The following is a 14,675-nucleotide window of genomic DNA, read 5'->3' on the forward strand; positions in this document are numbered from 1 at the left end:
GCCCTCCTAAAATCTAGGGCCACCACCTGACTGCTTGCCTTTGCCACCTTGCGCTGAATGGTGAATTCTAGCAGGCAGTGGTCACTGTTGCCCAGGGGGTCAAGCACCCGCAGCCCCCTCACCAGGTCGTCGCCCGTGGCCAACACCAAGTCCAACAAGGCATCCCCCCTGGTGGGGCTGTGCACCTCCTGGGTTAGATGAAGGTCCTGGACTCTCTCCAAGAACCTACGTGAGCGCTCGGACCTAGCTGACTGCTCTTCCCAGCAGATGTCTGGGAAGTTCAGGTCCCCCATGACTACCACATCCTTAGCTTTTGCTACCTCGGTGAGCTGACCCAAGAATTCCTGGTAGGGGGTCTATAGTAGACTCCCACCAATAGGTCCCTTTCCCCTCTTCTGCCTTGAACCCTAACCCAGTGTGGGTTAGGATCCCCAGCGTGCTCAGCAGCAGACCTGTAAGTGGACCAGAAGCACTTCTGGTCCACTTCTGCATCTGCTGGGGAGAGCGCAGGGGGGCGCACCAGCTTGCAGACTCGTCCTGTGTCTGGGGGGGCATCTGGGGTCCCACTGTGGCCAAGCTGAGGGGGCTTAAGGGTGGACCCTGTGCGCTCCCCAGCAGACCAGGAAGTGGACTGAAAGTACTTCCAGGTTTGGCACTGAGCATGCACTCCTGTTCGATGCTCCATATGTCCCAGCTGCTCTGGTACCTTGAGGTAGGTAGAAAAAAATATTTAAAGCTGTGTCTATGTCTGAATTGCTGATTTTCTGAATCAGCATCAAATCTTCAAATTAGGATTTGGCCAAATCGAATCAGGAATAGTGATCTGAAATAACTGATAGAATCACTGCCCCTGATTTGGGCTGAATCTGAATCAAATAGGGCCCGCTTCGCACACCCCTAATGGTCAGGTAATTGGCTTGTTAGATAAGTGAAATGCAGTGGATCTAATCTTTCCAGACTTAAGCAACACCTCATGGGATTTTATTAGCTAAACTGGAGAAAAAGAATTAGGCAACTTTGTAGAGTGGATCAGTAGAAATGTTCTGGAGTTTAACAGTGCCAAGGGCTCACAGAATAGAGGCAATGGAGAGACAGAGGAAATAGTTGATTGTAGGATAACCATGAGCCATGAGTGCGACAAGGCTAATACAATTCTAGGATGTATTAGTAGTGATATGTTTAATAAAGATATGGAAGAAGTAATTGTTGTCACCATTTAGAAGATTGTTTACAGATCTGGTCACCTAGTAAAAAAAAAAAGTAATTTAACTGGAATATATATAAAAAAGGGATAAGAGGATGGTTAAGGGAAGAGGAAATCTGTTTTACATGAGACCAAAAGAGTTGTTTTTCTCTCTTCTATCCATCTTGTCTCCCCCAGCACTGGCCCTACGACCCCCTTGCACCCCCCCTGCCTTGTCCCTTTCCCCACCCTACCCTTTTTATTCTAATCACTGTTTTCTATTCAGCAGCTCTGCTTCCTGCAGTCCCTTTATAGCATCTGATAAAGTAAGCTGCTGCTTATGAAAGTTTATGCATCTCTGATTTAGTCAGTCTATAAGGTGCATATCTACCCTGCTTTCTACCCTTATTTAGCTTAGAAAAGCAAAGACTAACTGGGGATATAATTTCTCATCATAAATACATAGGATGACTATAAAGGTGCACACAGACAATCAAGGAGTTTTGGGGAAGATTAGATTGCATTAAAAATGGCCACCTGATCTAACTTAGCTTGCCCAGGTGTGGACCTTACACTTGGATCCCTAGATAGGTAGATCTAAGTGTGACTCTACAGAAGTTCCAGGAAGGTTAGCCTGGACTAAAAATGGCCACCCCAATCTAAGATCAACCTACCTGTGATGTAGCCTAATATCAGATTGGCCATTTTTAGAATAATTTAACTATCCAAAACTACTATACAGTTCCCAGGGAAACCCCAGGGGCAGGAAAGCCCAACTGCTGTCCCCACTCCTGGGGCTGCACTTTTCCTACCTGCTCCCCTGATACCAGGCTATTTTTTAGCTCTCTGGCCCTTCACCCCATCCCCAGATAGAGAATTCTCTGCCCTGCAGACCAGCCATCCCCCCACCCCACCTGAGCCCATCAACCCTCCCCCTGCATCCCACAAACTGCTCCTGTTGCTGGTTTGATCAGTGTTCAGGGGCTAAAATAGCCCCTTGTCCCAGGGAGTGGGGGAGAGAGTCCCCCATCTATCCAGGCCCTCTAAGGACCCTGCGAGCCACCCTGATCCCACCAAATTCTCCTGGACCCCAGAAACTCCCCCATGGACCCTGCCTGCCCATGATGCCCACAGACCCTGTCAGCTCCCTGATCCCTCCTGCAGATGATGCCTGCCTGAATTCTACCAAACCCCCCTTGCAGATACTTCCTGCTCCTGGATCCCTCCCTCCCTCAGACTCTGCTAGCTCCCCCTCCAATCCCCCCACATACTCCACCTGTCCCCCCAAATCCTCCTGCAGACCCCCTCATACTGCCCTGGAACCTGTTTCCCCCCGGGCTAGCCCCATCCCCATCCTGACTTACCTTAAATTGAGTGGCCATTTTTAACTTGATTTAACCTCCCTGGAATGTCTATACTCAGCCTTAGAGAAGGAGAAGAGCTATTTAAGTAAAAAAAAAAAGCAAGAGTAGTACATAATCAAATTGATACCCAGTTGTGTTCATGGAGTAATGCTCAGTTCATATGATATATGGATTCAAGTGTTTCCCTGCTGGAGTTGAAAGAAAACTCAATCTTATTCCTTTGCAATATTATATATTGCTTACAGATATAGAAGAGAATTTGGCTGGGATGCCCTGGTACTTCTAACAGCACTTAAAAACAGTGTCTGCTGGGAGGGTCTTGTTCACGCAGTCAGAGTTAAACTGACTCTAGGTTTGTGGGCAGGAAAGATTTTTTTCCCCCAGGTCAGCTTGGTAAAGATTCTGAGTTTTGACTCTATCTGTAGGATGCAGTTCTCTTCCTAAAATCTGAACATGGCTTAACTAATTCCCTGTCACTGAAGTAGAAAGGCACTGCCAATACTTTGGTTTCACCTACTCTTTACCTGTGGGATACTGAATTCCCCCCACCCATAAGGCACTATGTCACTGTGCTGTGTAAGAGGGTTCAGAGTGATTGCCTGCAAATGCAAGGAATTGAACTTGATGGCCTACATGGACCTTTCTAGACCCATGTTCTTGTTGGCAAAGCTGTGAATATTTGGAAGTCTCTGAGGATGAGACTAGAGAAACAAACACAAGTTTATGCCTTCCACTGATTTGTTTTATTTATAAAGTAAATTAAATGAGGAGTGATTGTCATGGACATCCACCCAGAGACTTAAGATGGAACATCTGTGAGAAAAGGACTGACAATCTCAGGGAATTAACCCATGGAATAATTTAGGGCTCAGTAGCTTTATACAAAGCTAAAGGGTAAACACTGTAGGATACATTTTTTTGTTAGCAAGTGTGGAAAGAGTCATATACATTGTATCTGCTTTCCCATATTCTTCCACATAGTACCTACTGGATTGATTATTGTCCCTAGATACCCAAAGACAAAAGTGCCCAAAGCTACTTAAGGGCTGAAGAGCAGAAATGGCTGTAGTTCTGTGGCACTGGATACTTTTGCCACCACTGGTTCAGGTTGTACAAACATAACCCTCTAGTGGAGCACACTTTCAAAAGTGTTTCTAGTCAGAGGCTTATATACTGGCTGCAAAACCTTGATTTCTGAACCAGTCTGCAGCCTATTTTGGGATCTATCATTTTTGCAGCAGCTATATGTTCAGGGCATTCAACCATGTCAAGCCCTTTCCCTATTCCAGTCTCAAACCCTCTAGTCTCTCTTTGACTGTTTCTTAATTTTATCACAAGCCATGAAAGTCATCTATCAGTAAACCAAGAAATCTTTTCTTTTTCTATTTGCACTTGCATACAGCAAACAGTCAAATTCCTTTTAGTAATCAGCAAAGCATATGCCAAGTAGTGGATTATATTCTCATTCTTTTACCATTAAAATCTTTATCTTAAATCACACCACAACTTGGTCTCTTACAGGACTCAGTACTTCTACCCAGGATGATTTACATCTTGCAATCCTCATGTAACAATAGAATTACTTTTGCCTTTCAAGTCCAGCTATTACAGCTGCTTTTCAATACCCTGCTCACAAGGAGTTTTTAAAATTAACTCAAGATGTGCCAGTTTGTTCTGCTCTAAATTACCTATATTTGGGAGGTGGGAGAAGACCCAGTGTTACATGATAGAAAATACTTCACAAGACTTTGATTCCCAGCTGTTGCCTTTTACCAAATTAACTGCTAGGTCTAGAGCTCTTTAATATTCTATTTGAACGTCTGAGGTGTGTTTTGTTTGCCCTGTTTCCTTTACTCACTTTTATGACAGAATGTGAAATTGCAGCCCCAGCAGCTGTTCTCCAGCCAGGCCATGTTACAGTATGTTCTTCTCCAGAAGATATATTTTTACACCTCACATGCTTAGCTTCTGATTTAGAAGAGTTACAAAATTCAGATCTGGATCTGAATGATCACAGAATAGATCATCTCTGTTCAAGATACAGAGGCTTTTTACTCCCTTGTGCTTTGGAGAAAACATAAAAATTTACAGCCTTAGAAAAGAAAAATCAGGGAGAAACTACATAGCCTCAGGTTAAGGCTGGTAAAGATGCCTGCGTACCAAATACTGAACCCTGCAGAAATTATTTTCTCTTCCATCTGTTGGAATAACTCTCCTTATTGAAAGTTGTTACAAGCACCATTTACTCTTCAGATCATAAGACGTTTCCTATTTTGTTCAACTTTCTATGAACCCTTTGTTAGAACTGCCGAATTTCAATTTGATGATACACTTCATGTTGGGCCACAGGGATTTAGTATTCCGCTTTCTATCATGGAGGAGAAAGACAAACTTCCCATTTATAAAACACATTCTCTGAGCAGTACTAGTTCCTCTATACCATGGTTAAAGCATTCTAATCATCATTAATGCTAATATAAATGATAGACTAACTTCAATAAATTATAAGTACAACCTGTTAAAGCAACACTGGGAAGTATTAAAGAACCACAAAAGAACAAAATCTAACTTTTGGAAAAGCATATAAACTTTTTTCAATGCATATTTCTAAGATTTCTTGGACATTTCCATTGCAGAAAATAAATTATTAGTTTAGCAAAGATGGTTGGAGTCTAGAGCTTAATTGTGAATACCACTAATTCCTTGTGTGCTATTAACACGCATACATTACATTAACAGGCAGTTAAAAAAGAAAAGAGAAGAAAAAGATTTCCTATTATCAAGTGTTTTGAGTCCCTCTCCATTAAGCATTTTCAAAATTAAACTTCACAGAAGTATCCTGTCATTTCAATAAAAATATGCGTTATGCCTATCAACACTTTTATGTGTTTTATAAGACACAGTTGAAAGTGGTACATTCTCAAAAAATATGTTGCATTAGGCCAGTGGTGCTGTCTTTAAGTAACCGTATCACATTCATTACATGTGAATGTAGAAACTTAAATGTTCACCCTGGTAGCCAGATTACAGCTTTGATGGGGCTTGGAACAGCAGCACACCCTGGGGAGTGGAGCTCAACCAGGAGCAGCTAGGGCAGTTCCCCATGTGCTCCCTCTGCTTCCCTCTCTCCCCTTCACTTGCCTTCAACATGTATGTGAAAGCATACACATGCATAGAGGTGTGGGTGTGTATCAGGAAGGACTACAACTGATTCTTCCTTCGCCTTCTCCCATTTTGGACTCTGTTTTAGCTTTCAGGGTTCTGGGTAAGCTTGATGGTGTCACCCTCATCCTTAGCTTGGTACCATCTGGCAACAGAGAAGGTCCGCACATGAAAAACTCTGCTATTTAAGTTTGGAGTAGTTATCCAAATACCCAGTTTTAAATAAAGAAGTTGCCTCTGCATGTAACTGTACCATAGTATGTGTCTCATTGTTTCTCTGTCCACTTCAATAAGGTTCCAAGACACAAAAGAAAACAGACTCTTAAAAGCTGGGCTTCAGGCCAATCCAGGCACAACTGTGCCATTCTGGATATGAAACAACTTTAACTGTGTATAATTTCTAAATAAAAGGTGTGGGATGCTGCAATTACATGACTAACCTATGAGTTTTTCTATCTAAGATTTCAATTTGAAAGAGCTACTTAATTATTCTGTAGCATTTTTTTGAGAAAATATAAGCACATTTTTGTTGATGGAAGTCTGACTTGACAGCATTCTTTCTAAGGAAAAAAAATCTCTTTCGATAACAATCTCCTAAGCAATCCTTACACTGTACAAACCTTCCCATCAGTGTTGAGTATCACGATGCTACACAGCAGAAGTCTACTACCTCCTCACAAAAATGACTGATAATTATACTTGTTTTGAATGGTAGTGGCACCTAAGTCTGATAAAGGTAGCAGGACTTACATGTGCCAAACCAATCAACCAACCAAAGAAATAACTCCCCACAAAACGCAAACCTATCTGGTTTTCTCTAGAACTTTTGTCCAAGGTTCGTATTCAGGGTTTGCATTATAATGAACATTAGTAGGATGATATCCACACCAATGAAAAAAGCCCACAAGACTCTCTATTATTAAGTCTTTTCAATGGATTTTCACTGGAATAGATAGCCCTGCCTAAGCTCTTTGCCTTAGGCTGGACTTTACCCATAAATAGTAAGTTGCTTTTCTTGTAATAGCACCTCCTAGTATTAGGATTTGTTAAATTCAGAACAAACAGCATGATATACTGTAAGGTGCTGCTGAACATCCTCTATTTCCAGTGAGTTCAATGGGAATAGGGAGCCTTGTAGGTTCTGAAACAGTGAAGAAAAGGTCTATGATGATATTTAGCCAGTCTGTACCACTCAGAAGGTACCTTACTTATACCTGTCATCTAGAAGGTCAGAATTGATACTTCAAACTTTTCATCAGTATTGTCATTTGAACCTAGATTTCCTGTTCCTAGTGAATGAATGTGTAAAAGCAACCTATTTAGAGTGGCAGAGGCTATATTTGAAAGCTATAGTTAATATTTGGGGATGGCTGTAATGGTACCACCTGAAGAGATTTTCAGGCTGGGGACAATTTCTTAAGTCAAGCCCCCCTCTATACCTGATGCCCACACACGTCATTGTGGCCATGGAAGGGAAGGCCTGTTTTTTTTATGTTTGTATATTACTAAGCTGTATTATTCTGTAGTATTAAAACTACTGTAGCCCTATCATGCTTTTAATGTAAAAAGAAAAGAAGAGTTTTATGTAAGAAGCCATGTGTGACTCCTTTAAAAAAAAGGATAATTTAGGCCTCCTGAAATAACTAAGTTTGTGACGAAATACCTGATGGTCCCCATGTGTGGGCAGCACTGATGGATTTTGTTTTGGGGAAACCTATCAAATAAAAACAGCCAAGAGATAGTCATATATGGCTACACACATCAGGTCTTTCAGCACTCTACAGAAGTGTGTAAGTATTATCATCTTTATTTTAGGGAAGTAAACTGAGGCACAGAATGGTAAAGTGACTTGCCCAACATTACCAGCAAGACAATGATATTACTAGCAAGTTACTTTACGGTTAGGGCTGCCAGGCTGTGGAATGGGCTCCCAAGGGAGGGGTTCTCTCTCCCACCTTGGGGGTGTTCAACAGGAGGTTGGGTAGATATCTGACTGTGGTTTAATGATCCCAGCACTTGTTCCTGCCCAGGGCAGGGAGCTGAATTTGATTATCTGTTCAGGCCCTTTACGACCCTAGAAATTATGAAACTATGAATGATGCTGGTGAAATCAAACCAATGCCATTGTTAGTTGCAGGCAAGAAATCCAGGGGATTAAATGGTCAGTTAAAAGCAATAGGCATACCAATAACCTCTTAATTAAAAAAAAACCCTTCTGTTAGTAGCAATACAGATACAGAATATTAAGTTAAGAAAGGATTATAGAAATGCATTTCTGAAATCTGATTGGAAGGAGGAACATTTAATTAAATCTCAGTTTTCTATTTCTTGTGTGTATTACAGTAATTACTGATATTCCTAACAACATTGCTACTTGAGAGCCAAATACCAATATAAGGTGAAAACATACACAATATAGCATAGAACCACTTATTAAACACAGTGAGATTTAAAGTGATTCTTTAAAAACACATTTTTAAAGACTTCAATTTATGGGCTTTTAAATCATTGAGAAGAAGCCATTTTTTTTTTAAATGATTTAATTTAACATTTAACTTCTATAGGAATTTAAAAAGAGAAGTTATCAAACTAATAAAGCTACAAGCAACTGCTTTTGGGAGAGTTTTCTACATTACCATTCAAGAAGTTCTATGGCAGTATATACTCTTAAATTTATCTTGCATTGCTTCTATTTTTTTAAATCCACAATGCAGTTAGTTTTCAGTTGATAACGCAACTCTCTGAAGAGAGAAATCCTTCTTCATAAGTCTCACTGAGGCCAAAAATAGTTCTGTCAGTTTCTGACAGGCTGAACTTAGTCATGTGAAATGTTTTAACATTTTATCATGTTAATGAACAGACTTATTTATAAAATGGACAACTTCACTGTCATTGTTTGGAGAAAGCTGAATAAATTGTAGAATGCATTTTTTGTACGAAAGGGCAATTGTTCTTCTACACTATAAATAATTTTAAGATGAAAAATTCCTTTCCTTCTGAAATATCAAGGGGGCAACTTAACATCTGTAATTAACTAGTTTTTAAAAAATGAAGTAAAAGATAACCAAGTTTATGTATCAGAGAAATTTGCAATAAGCAAACATCAGCATTAAAACCTGAAAACATTATTAAAACATCTTAGCATATTATTATTAATAAAATATTTGATGCAACTATTTATATTAAATACCTCTAGACATAAATAATCTTTTTCAAAGGCATTGAGTTAAAAGTATAATATTAAAGTCTAACAGAAAAAAAATGTGTGGGTTAAAAATTGCTTACCCTCTTTTCTGCTACCTCATCCTCTCCTGTAGACTCTTTGCCATCATGTGTATCTCTCAGGGTTGGCATATGTTTTTTGTGTGCTGGTTCTCTGTTTAAAGTTGTATATCCTATGTGTTCATAAATTGGATTTATTGTCATCTTGGCAATATATTCAGCTGCCTTGGTTTCAATATAAAGAGTAATCAATCCATCTGTCACCAGGTCATGGATGGACTCAAAACGTTTCTCCCCAACAAAGTGTTTTCCATCGTAGTAGAGTCTGAAGTTTCTGGTTTGACTTCCAAATCTGCCTCAATGAAATGGGAAAGTATTTTTTTTAAAGAAAAGTAAGCAAGTGAAGCCTTTGCAAACAATAAAAATACCTTATCGTTAAAAGCTGTGACCAAGCTCTCTGCACATGGTCTGGATGAGGAACATAAAATTCAACTCCTGAGTACAAATAAGAAGGGTAGACTAACAACAACTGTGGATAGATAGCCAAACTAATGTCTGCCCTAGAAGGAGCTATTTGTTCTCTTATCCTTTTAGTCCCTTCATTATCCCATGGAAAAACTAAAAAAATACTTCACACTAAGTTTGTTTTGTTTTCTAGGGCTGCTTCTCTATGTTCAATTGCTTGGCTCTCTGATATGAAGGGCTCTCATATACAGTCCTCTATTACAGTTGATCAATACAAAGATTTGATGCCGTGTTAGACCTCTGCACCCCTGCCTTTTTGTAGGAAGAGGCCATTCAGGGTACAGTTCAGCTTTAGTGCCAACAATTACACTGAAGTAGAACTGCTGCCAAAATCTGAACACTGTAGGACAAAATGACACAAGGGCAAGCATTCTTTATTTCTGGCCAAAGGCCAAGGACTAACTCTTCAAGCTTTGTACAAAAGTCCCTCTGTGTTATGCTTGTTAAGTCCTGAGCTTCAAGTAAATCCTTGTAATATATGGGCTATATAACCTATAAGCTATCCAACATTAGTAATTCTGCCTGGTTTGAATAGTATTTTGCTATAACCTTTCCATAACCATAAACGAGTATGTTGACTTTATCCAAAAAAGCACCTTTTAAAAAATCTTATACCCTTGAACAATTTGCTTTATGAAGCAATCTGCACACATTCATGAACACATCAACGTGTGTACTTGGCAACTCCCAACACTTTTCCTGCAGGCAGGATGGAGGAAAGACGCTGCTTTCACAGCTGACTTCAGTGTCACTCCTTGGCCAGACAGCAGCAGGTGCTGCTGTTCAGGATATTAGATTCTCCAAGAATATCAAGCCAAATATTAGAAACAAAAATTTGAAAGTATAATGCTCTTCTCTTTTCAGAAAGAAAGGTGTTGGAAAATACAGGAAACATACAGGCCCTACTAAAATGAGTCCTTTTTAATGAAGACTACCTAAATAGATGAAAACACAACTTACATGGATTAGCACTTAGACTTAATAATGCATATTCCTCAACCAACATCACTAGCTGTCTTGAAAAATTATGAACTTTAATGTTATAATATAGTCAAAAGAGTTGATTCTCAGTAGGTGTGTTTACACGAGACTCTTTATTGCGCAGCAGACTAACCAGCTGGCTGGGGCCTGCCCCTCCACCTCAGCTCTTCCCAGCCCCATTCCTCCATTGCCTGATTGGGGCATGGGGCTGGGAAAAGCTGCAGGGGAGTTGCAGGTCCCAGCCAGCTCTGGGCAGTGTAGAGCACTCACTGCACAGTAAGCCTACTTCATATCAATAACGTGTAGATGCACCCAGTTAAGTTAAAATATTCTGATTTATTTAGAAAAAAGATAAAGAAAAGACTATAACTTCAAGTACCATTCTTCAAAAATAATACTCAGAAAAGTTTCTGAAAAGGCTTTCATTGTAATTCACTTCCTGCTCACTAATAACATGGGACATGAGAATGATGTATGGAAGATATGGCAGGTGCTTCTATTTATGTTTTAATATAACAAAAAGAAAAGATAGAGCAGTGAATTAAAAATAACAGAAAGAAACACAAACATAGAGATTAGCCCACAGAATTCATTTACATGACACTGTTGATACTGCTGAGACCAAGTAAACAGTATTGATTTAATTGGGTAGTGAAAACATCCAGAGTTACATAAGAATGTGTTAAAAACATATTAAAAGTATATGAAGCATCATGCTTCAAGGCATAAGCCAATCAATATGTGGCAGAGGTTAGGAAATATTTCTTTCTAAGGCTGTTAGTTCATGAGTTTCTTCTGGAGCATCCAATGCAGGTCACTCTCAGAGTAAGCATACTGAAACAGAGAAAACATTCTTTTGATCTGACATGGCAACTCCTATATTCCTTTTATTATTATGGAGGAGAGTACAGGGGCATCATCCAACGATTAGCACCCCACTCCAATAAGCACTTGATAGACTTATTTACAAATACATCCCTACTCCCGAGAGCTTATAAAATCCAAAGGGTAAAAGAGTCAAATGATTAAACAAGAGAATGAATAGTACATTAAATTTCAATGAACAAGTAGCATCATCTCACCATATACCTGGCAAATGACAAGTGTAAATTTGTCTTGTAGTATATAAAATATACTTAGGATGACAAAAGGCCACTGCAACAGCATGTCTGTTTTTGTGCCAATAACATGCTATGAAAGACTTTAGGAAAGACATTACACCGAAGATACAGACAGATTCCTGAACTGAATAAAGGATGTGGGTGAGTGAGTATTGGGGGTTTGTGGGGATGTGTGGGCAGGGGCAATGCGTAGGGAGTGCACATGGGTGCACATGCACCCCCCTGAGCGTGGTGGTGCACCCCCTGCAAAAAGGTGCCAAACCCTTGGTCGGCACTCGCAACTCCTCCCTCCGCCCCCCCACCCCGCTGACAGTGGCTGCAGGAGCTCCCCCCGTTACTACTGCTGCAGTTCCACTGCTGCTGTGCCCCTCCAGCCACTGGGGGCATGCGCAGTTCACGTGTGTGGGTGAGTATGGGTTTGTGGGGTGTGTTGAGGGGGAGCGTGGCTGGGGGTGTGTGTGTGTGTGCATGTATGTGGTGGGATGTGTGCATGTAGCAGGGAGCAGTACTCCTCCCTAGAGGTACATGGGTGTGTGCGGGGGGGTGGGGGGTGGGATTGTGTGGGGGAAGGTGTGGTTGTGGACAGGGCCGTCCTTAGGAGGGAGCAAATCAGGGCAACTGCCCGGGCCCCACACTTTGGGGGCCCTGCAGAGCTGGGCAGAGTGGCCATGGCGACTCAGTGCCGCCACTACTGTTGGCTTCGCATCTGGCCGCTCAGCACCCCACCTCCCCCCCTGCCAAATCTGCTGCTGACTTCTTCACATCTCAGGCGCACAGGGGTGGGGCCCCACACAGGCTGATTTGCCCTGGGTCCTGCAGCCTGCTCAAGTCATCTCTGGTTGTGGGTTTTGTGGCAGGAGTTTTGAGGGTATGGTGGGGTGTGCATGGGAGCCTCTGTGTATGCCCTCCTGAGCCAGTCGGCACCCGCCCTGCAACTGCCTAGAGCCTGTGCGCCCTGCAGCATCTCCCTGCCGTGGCCAACAGCACACAGCACACCCCGCGCTTGCTTCACACCACTCAGCCATGGTGCATCCTGCTGCACCCCGGGCATGCAGCGGGCCTGGGGCAGCTCCTTCCACTTGCTGCCACTGCTGGCCCCAGCCCTGCGGTATCAGCAGGGACCTGCAAGCATGGCCCTGACCCACCACGCCCCATGCCTGCTTCAGATTTGCTTGTCCAAGCTCAGTGGCAGAAGCAGCAGCAGCAGTAGCGTGGCACAGGATCAGGGCGGCTGCACCAAGAACTGCACAACAGCAACGAGGGGGAGGGGCCACTTTTCCTCCATGCTGAGCAACAGTTTCTGCCCAGCAGCCACTGCTGCTAAGGCTGCATGGGCGAATCCAGAGCAGGTGTGGGGAGCGCCAGGTCGGGGCTGTGTGTGGGTCGCTGCCAGTACTGTGGGGCTGGAGCCAGTAATGCCAGCAGCCAGAAGGAGCCGCTGCTGACTGGACTGCCTAGAAAGGCAGTCCAGCCATGGAGCCACCCCAGCCCTGCTGTGTGCCCAGGGAGCAGAAGGACATATCATGACTAGGTGGTGCCTGGGCCAGGCAGGACTGAGGGCCTCCGTGGGCTTTATTTTGCCCACCCCTGGGCTATGATAAAACAGGTGCTCCCAGGTGCTATTGTCATACAAGTAATATTTCTGCTAAACATGGTGACAGAAACTCTTAGATTTAAGAGTGCAGTATATATGATCTGTTAGGGATGAATCTCTTGGGGATGATCCTGAGTGCTAAGCCATGCACTTAGCTTCTAATATAGTCAATGTGACCTAAGGGTGCTTGACACCAGGTGACACTAGATTCCACTTGCACAACCCTAACCAACTGCCACCAAAGTCAACAAATGTAGCACGCACAAAGCAAGCATGGACATCACATGTCCAGGGTTTTAGGATTTGAACGGAGAGATCAGAATGGAACAAATCTGAAATATAATTAAAATGCTAGAATAAAGAACCTTATAAGTAAAGAAACAAAATACATGTTTATTAAGAGATGTGGTCAAGCAAATGCTATTCAAATCTGTGACATACACTTCTATGCTACTTAAGAACTAATACATGGATAGCAAAGTTTTAGACAAGCTGATGGTCACTTATAAATCTGCTAGCCCTTCTAGGAAAGAAACCATTATGTTAATATAATCCAGAGAAAATAAAGCCACATCATCTGTCACATGATGTCTTGATTTTGTATTAATATTTGAAGAATGTTGTCAGAGTTTGGAAAAACCAGAAGCCAGGTACAGAAGAAAGATAAAAGGAGTTAAACTTTAAGACAACGATTTCTTCTTATCAAAAACAAAACAAAACAAAACAGTGAAAACAGGATCATGCCTGTGGCAGGGCGGGGGCCTGAGGGGGCCGTGTCCTCCCCTCGCGCCCCCGCCGACCGTGCCAGATCAGGTTTCCTGCACCCTCGCCCGCCACGTCTTTGATGTTTGGTTCATTAAAGGGAGGCTGCCTTTCTCCCTCCCTGGCACGGTGCCTCTGATGCCCGCGCTTTTCGTGCCCACGCCCCCACCGGGCCCTCACTCACACTTTTCGCGCCCGCTCTTACTTGCGCTCCTTGCACTTCACTTACTCGCGCTTCTTGCGCCCTCCTGCTCGCACTTCTCGCGCCCCTCACGCTTCTTGCGCCCACACCCACTGGGCCTCTTGCTCGCGCTTCTCGTGCCCCCGCCCACTGGGCCTCTTCCCTGTGCTCGCGTAGCCCACACTGGGGTCTCTTCCCTGTGCCCGCATAGCCCGCACTGGGCTCCTACTCGCGCTTCTCGCGCCCACTGCAGCACCCTCCCTGGCGCTTGGAGCACCCCCCCACCTTACTGGGGGGCTCCTATTGAGGCCTCCTCCACCCCTACAGCCTCGCCCGATCCTCCGGTCTTACACTGCGCTTCTCACACCACAACAGCTAAAACCATGAACACAAACCCCTGGGCTATAACATAAATTCCTGGCCAACCTGGCTTGCTTCCATGCATCTCCCCATCAGGGTTTTCTCGAGCTCCGTTCTCCTTGGCGGCCAGAGGTGGACTGAACTCTGGCCTCGGCCTATGCTGTTTATAAAGGCCAGGCCTTGCCCCCTTCCAGTCAGCTGACCAGACCGGTTGTCACGG

The 14,675-nt window shown here is 43.1% G+C and overlaps 1 protein-coding gene across 2 annotated transcripts in view; it reads right to left on the reverse strand.

Annotated features, from left to right (window-relative positions):
• The window catches only part of CHN1 (chimerin 1), a 176,734-nt gene that overhangs the window by 73,590 nt on the left and 88,469 nt on the right, over window positions 1–14,675 (reverse strand). For both annotated transcript variants that reach the window (XM_019522955.1, XM_019522953.1), the window contains exon 6: window positions 8,995–9,283. In XM_019522955.1, coding sequence (XP_019378500.1) covers window positions 8,995–9,283 — 289 coding nt within the window. The remainder of the gene's footprint in view (window positions 1–8,994; window positions 9,284–14,675) is intronic.

The sequence above is a fragment of the Gavialis gangeticus genome, unplaced genomic scaffold (genome assembly GCF_001723915.1).
Source record: "Gavialis gangeticus isolate Ggan-Ray unplaced genomic scaffold, GavGan_comp1, whole genome shotgun sequence".
Lineage (NCBI taxonomy): Eukaryota > Metazoa > Chordata > Crocodylia > Gavialidae > Gavialis > Gavialis gangeticus.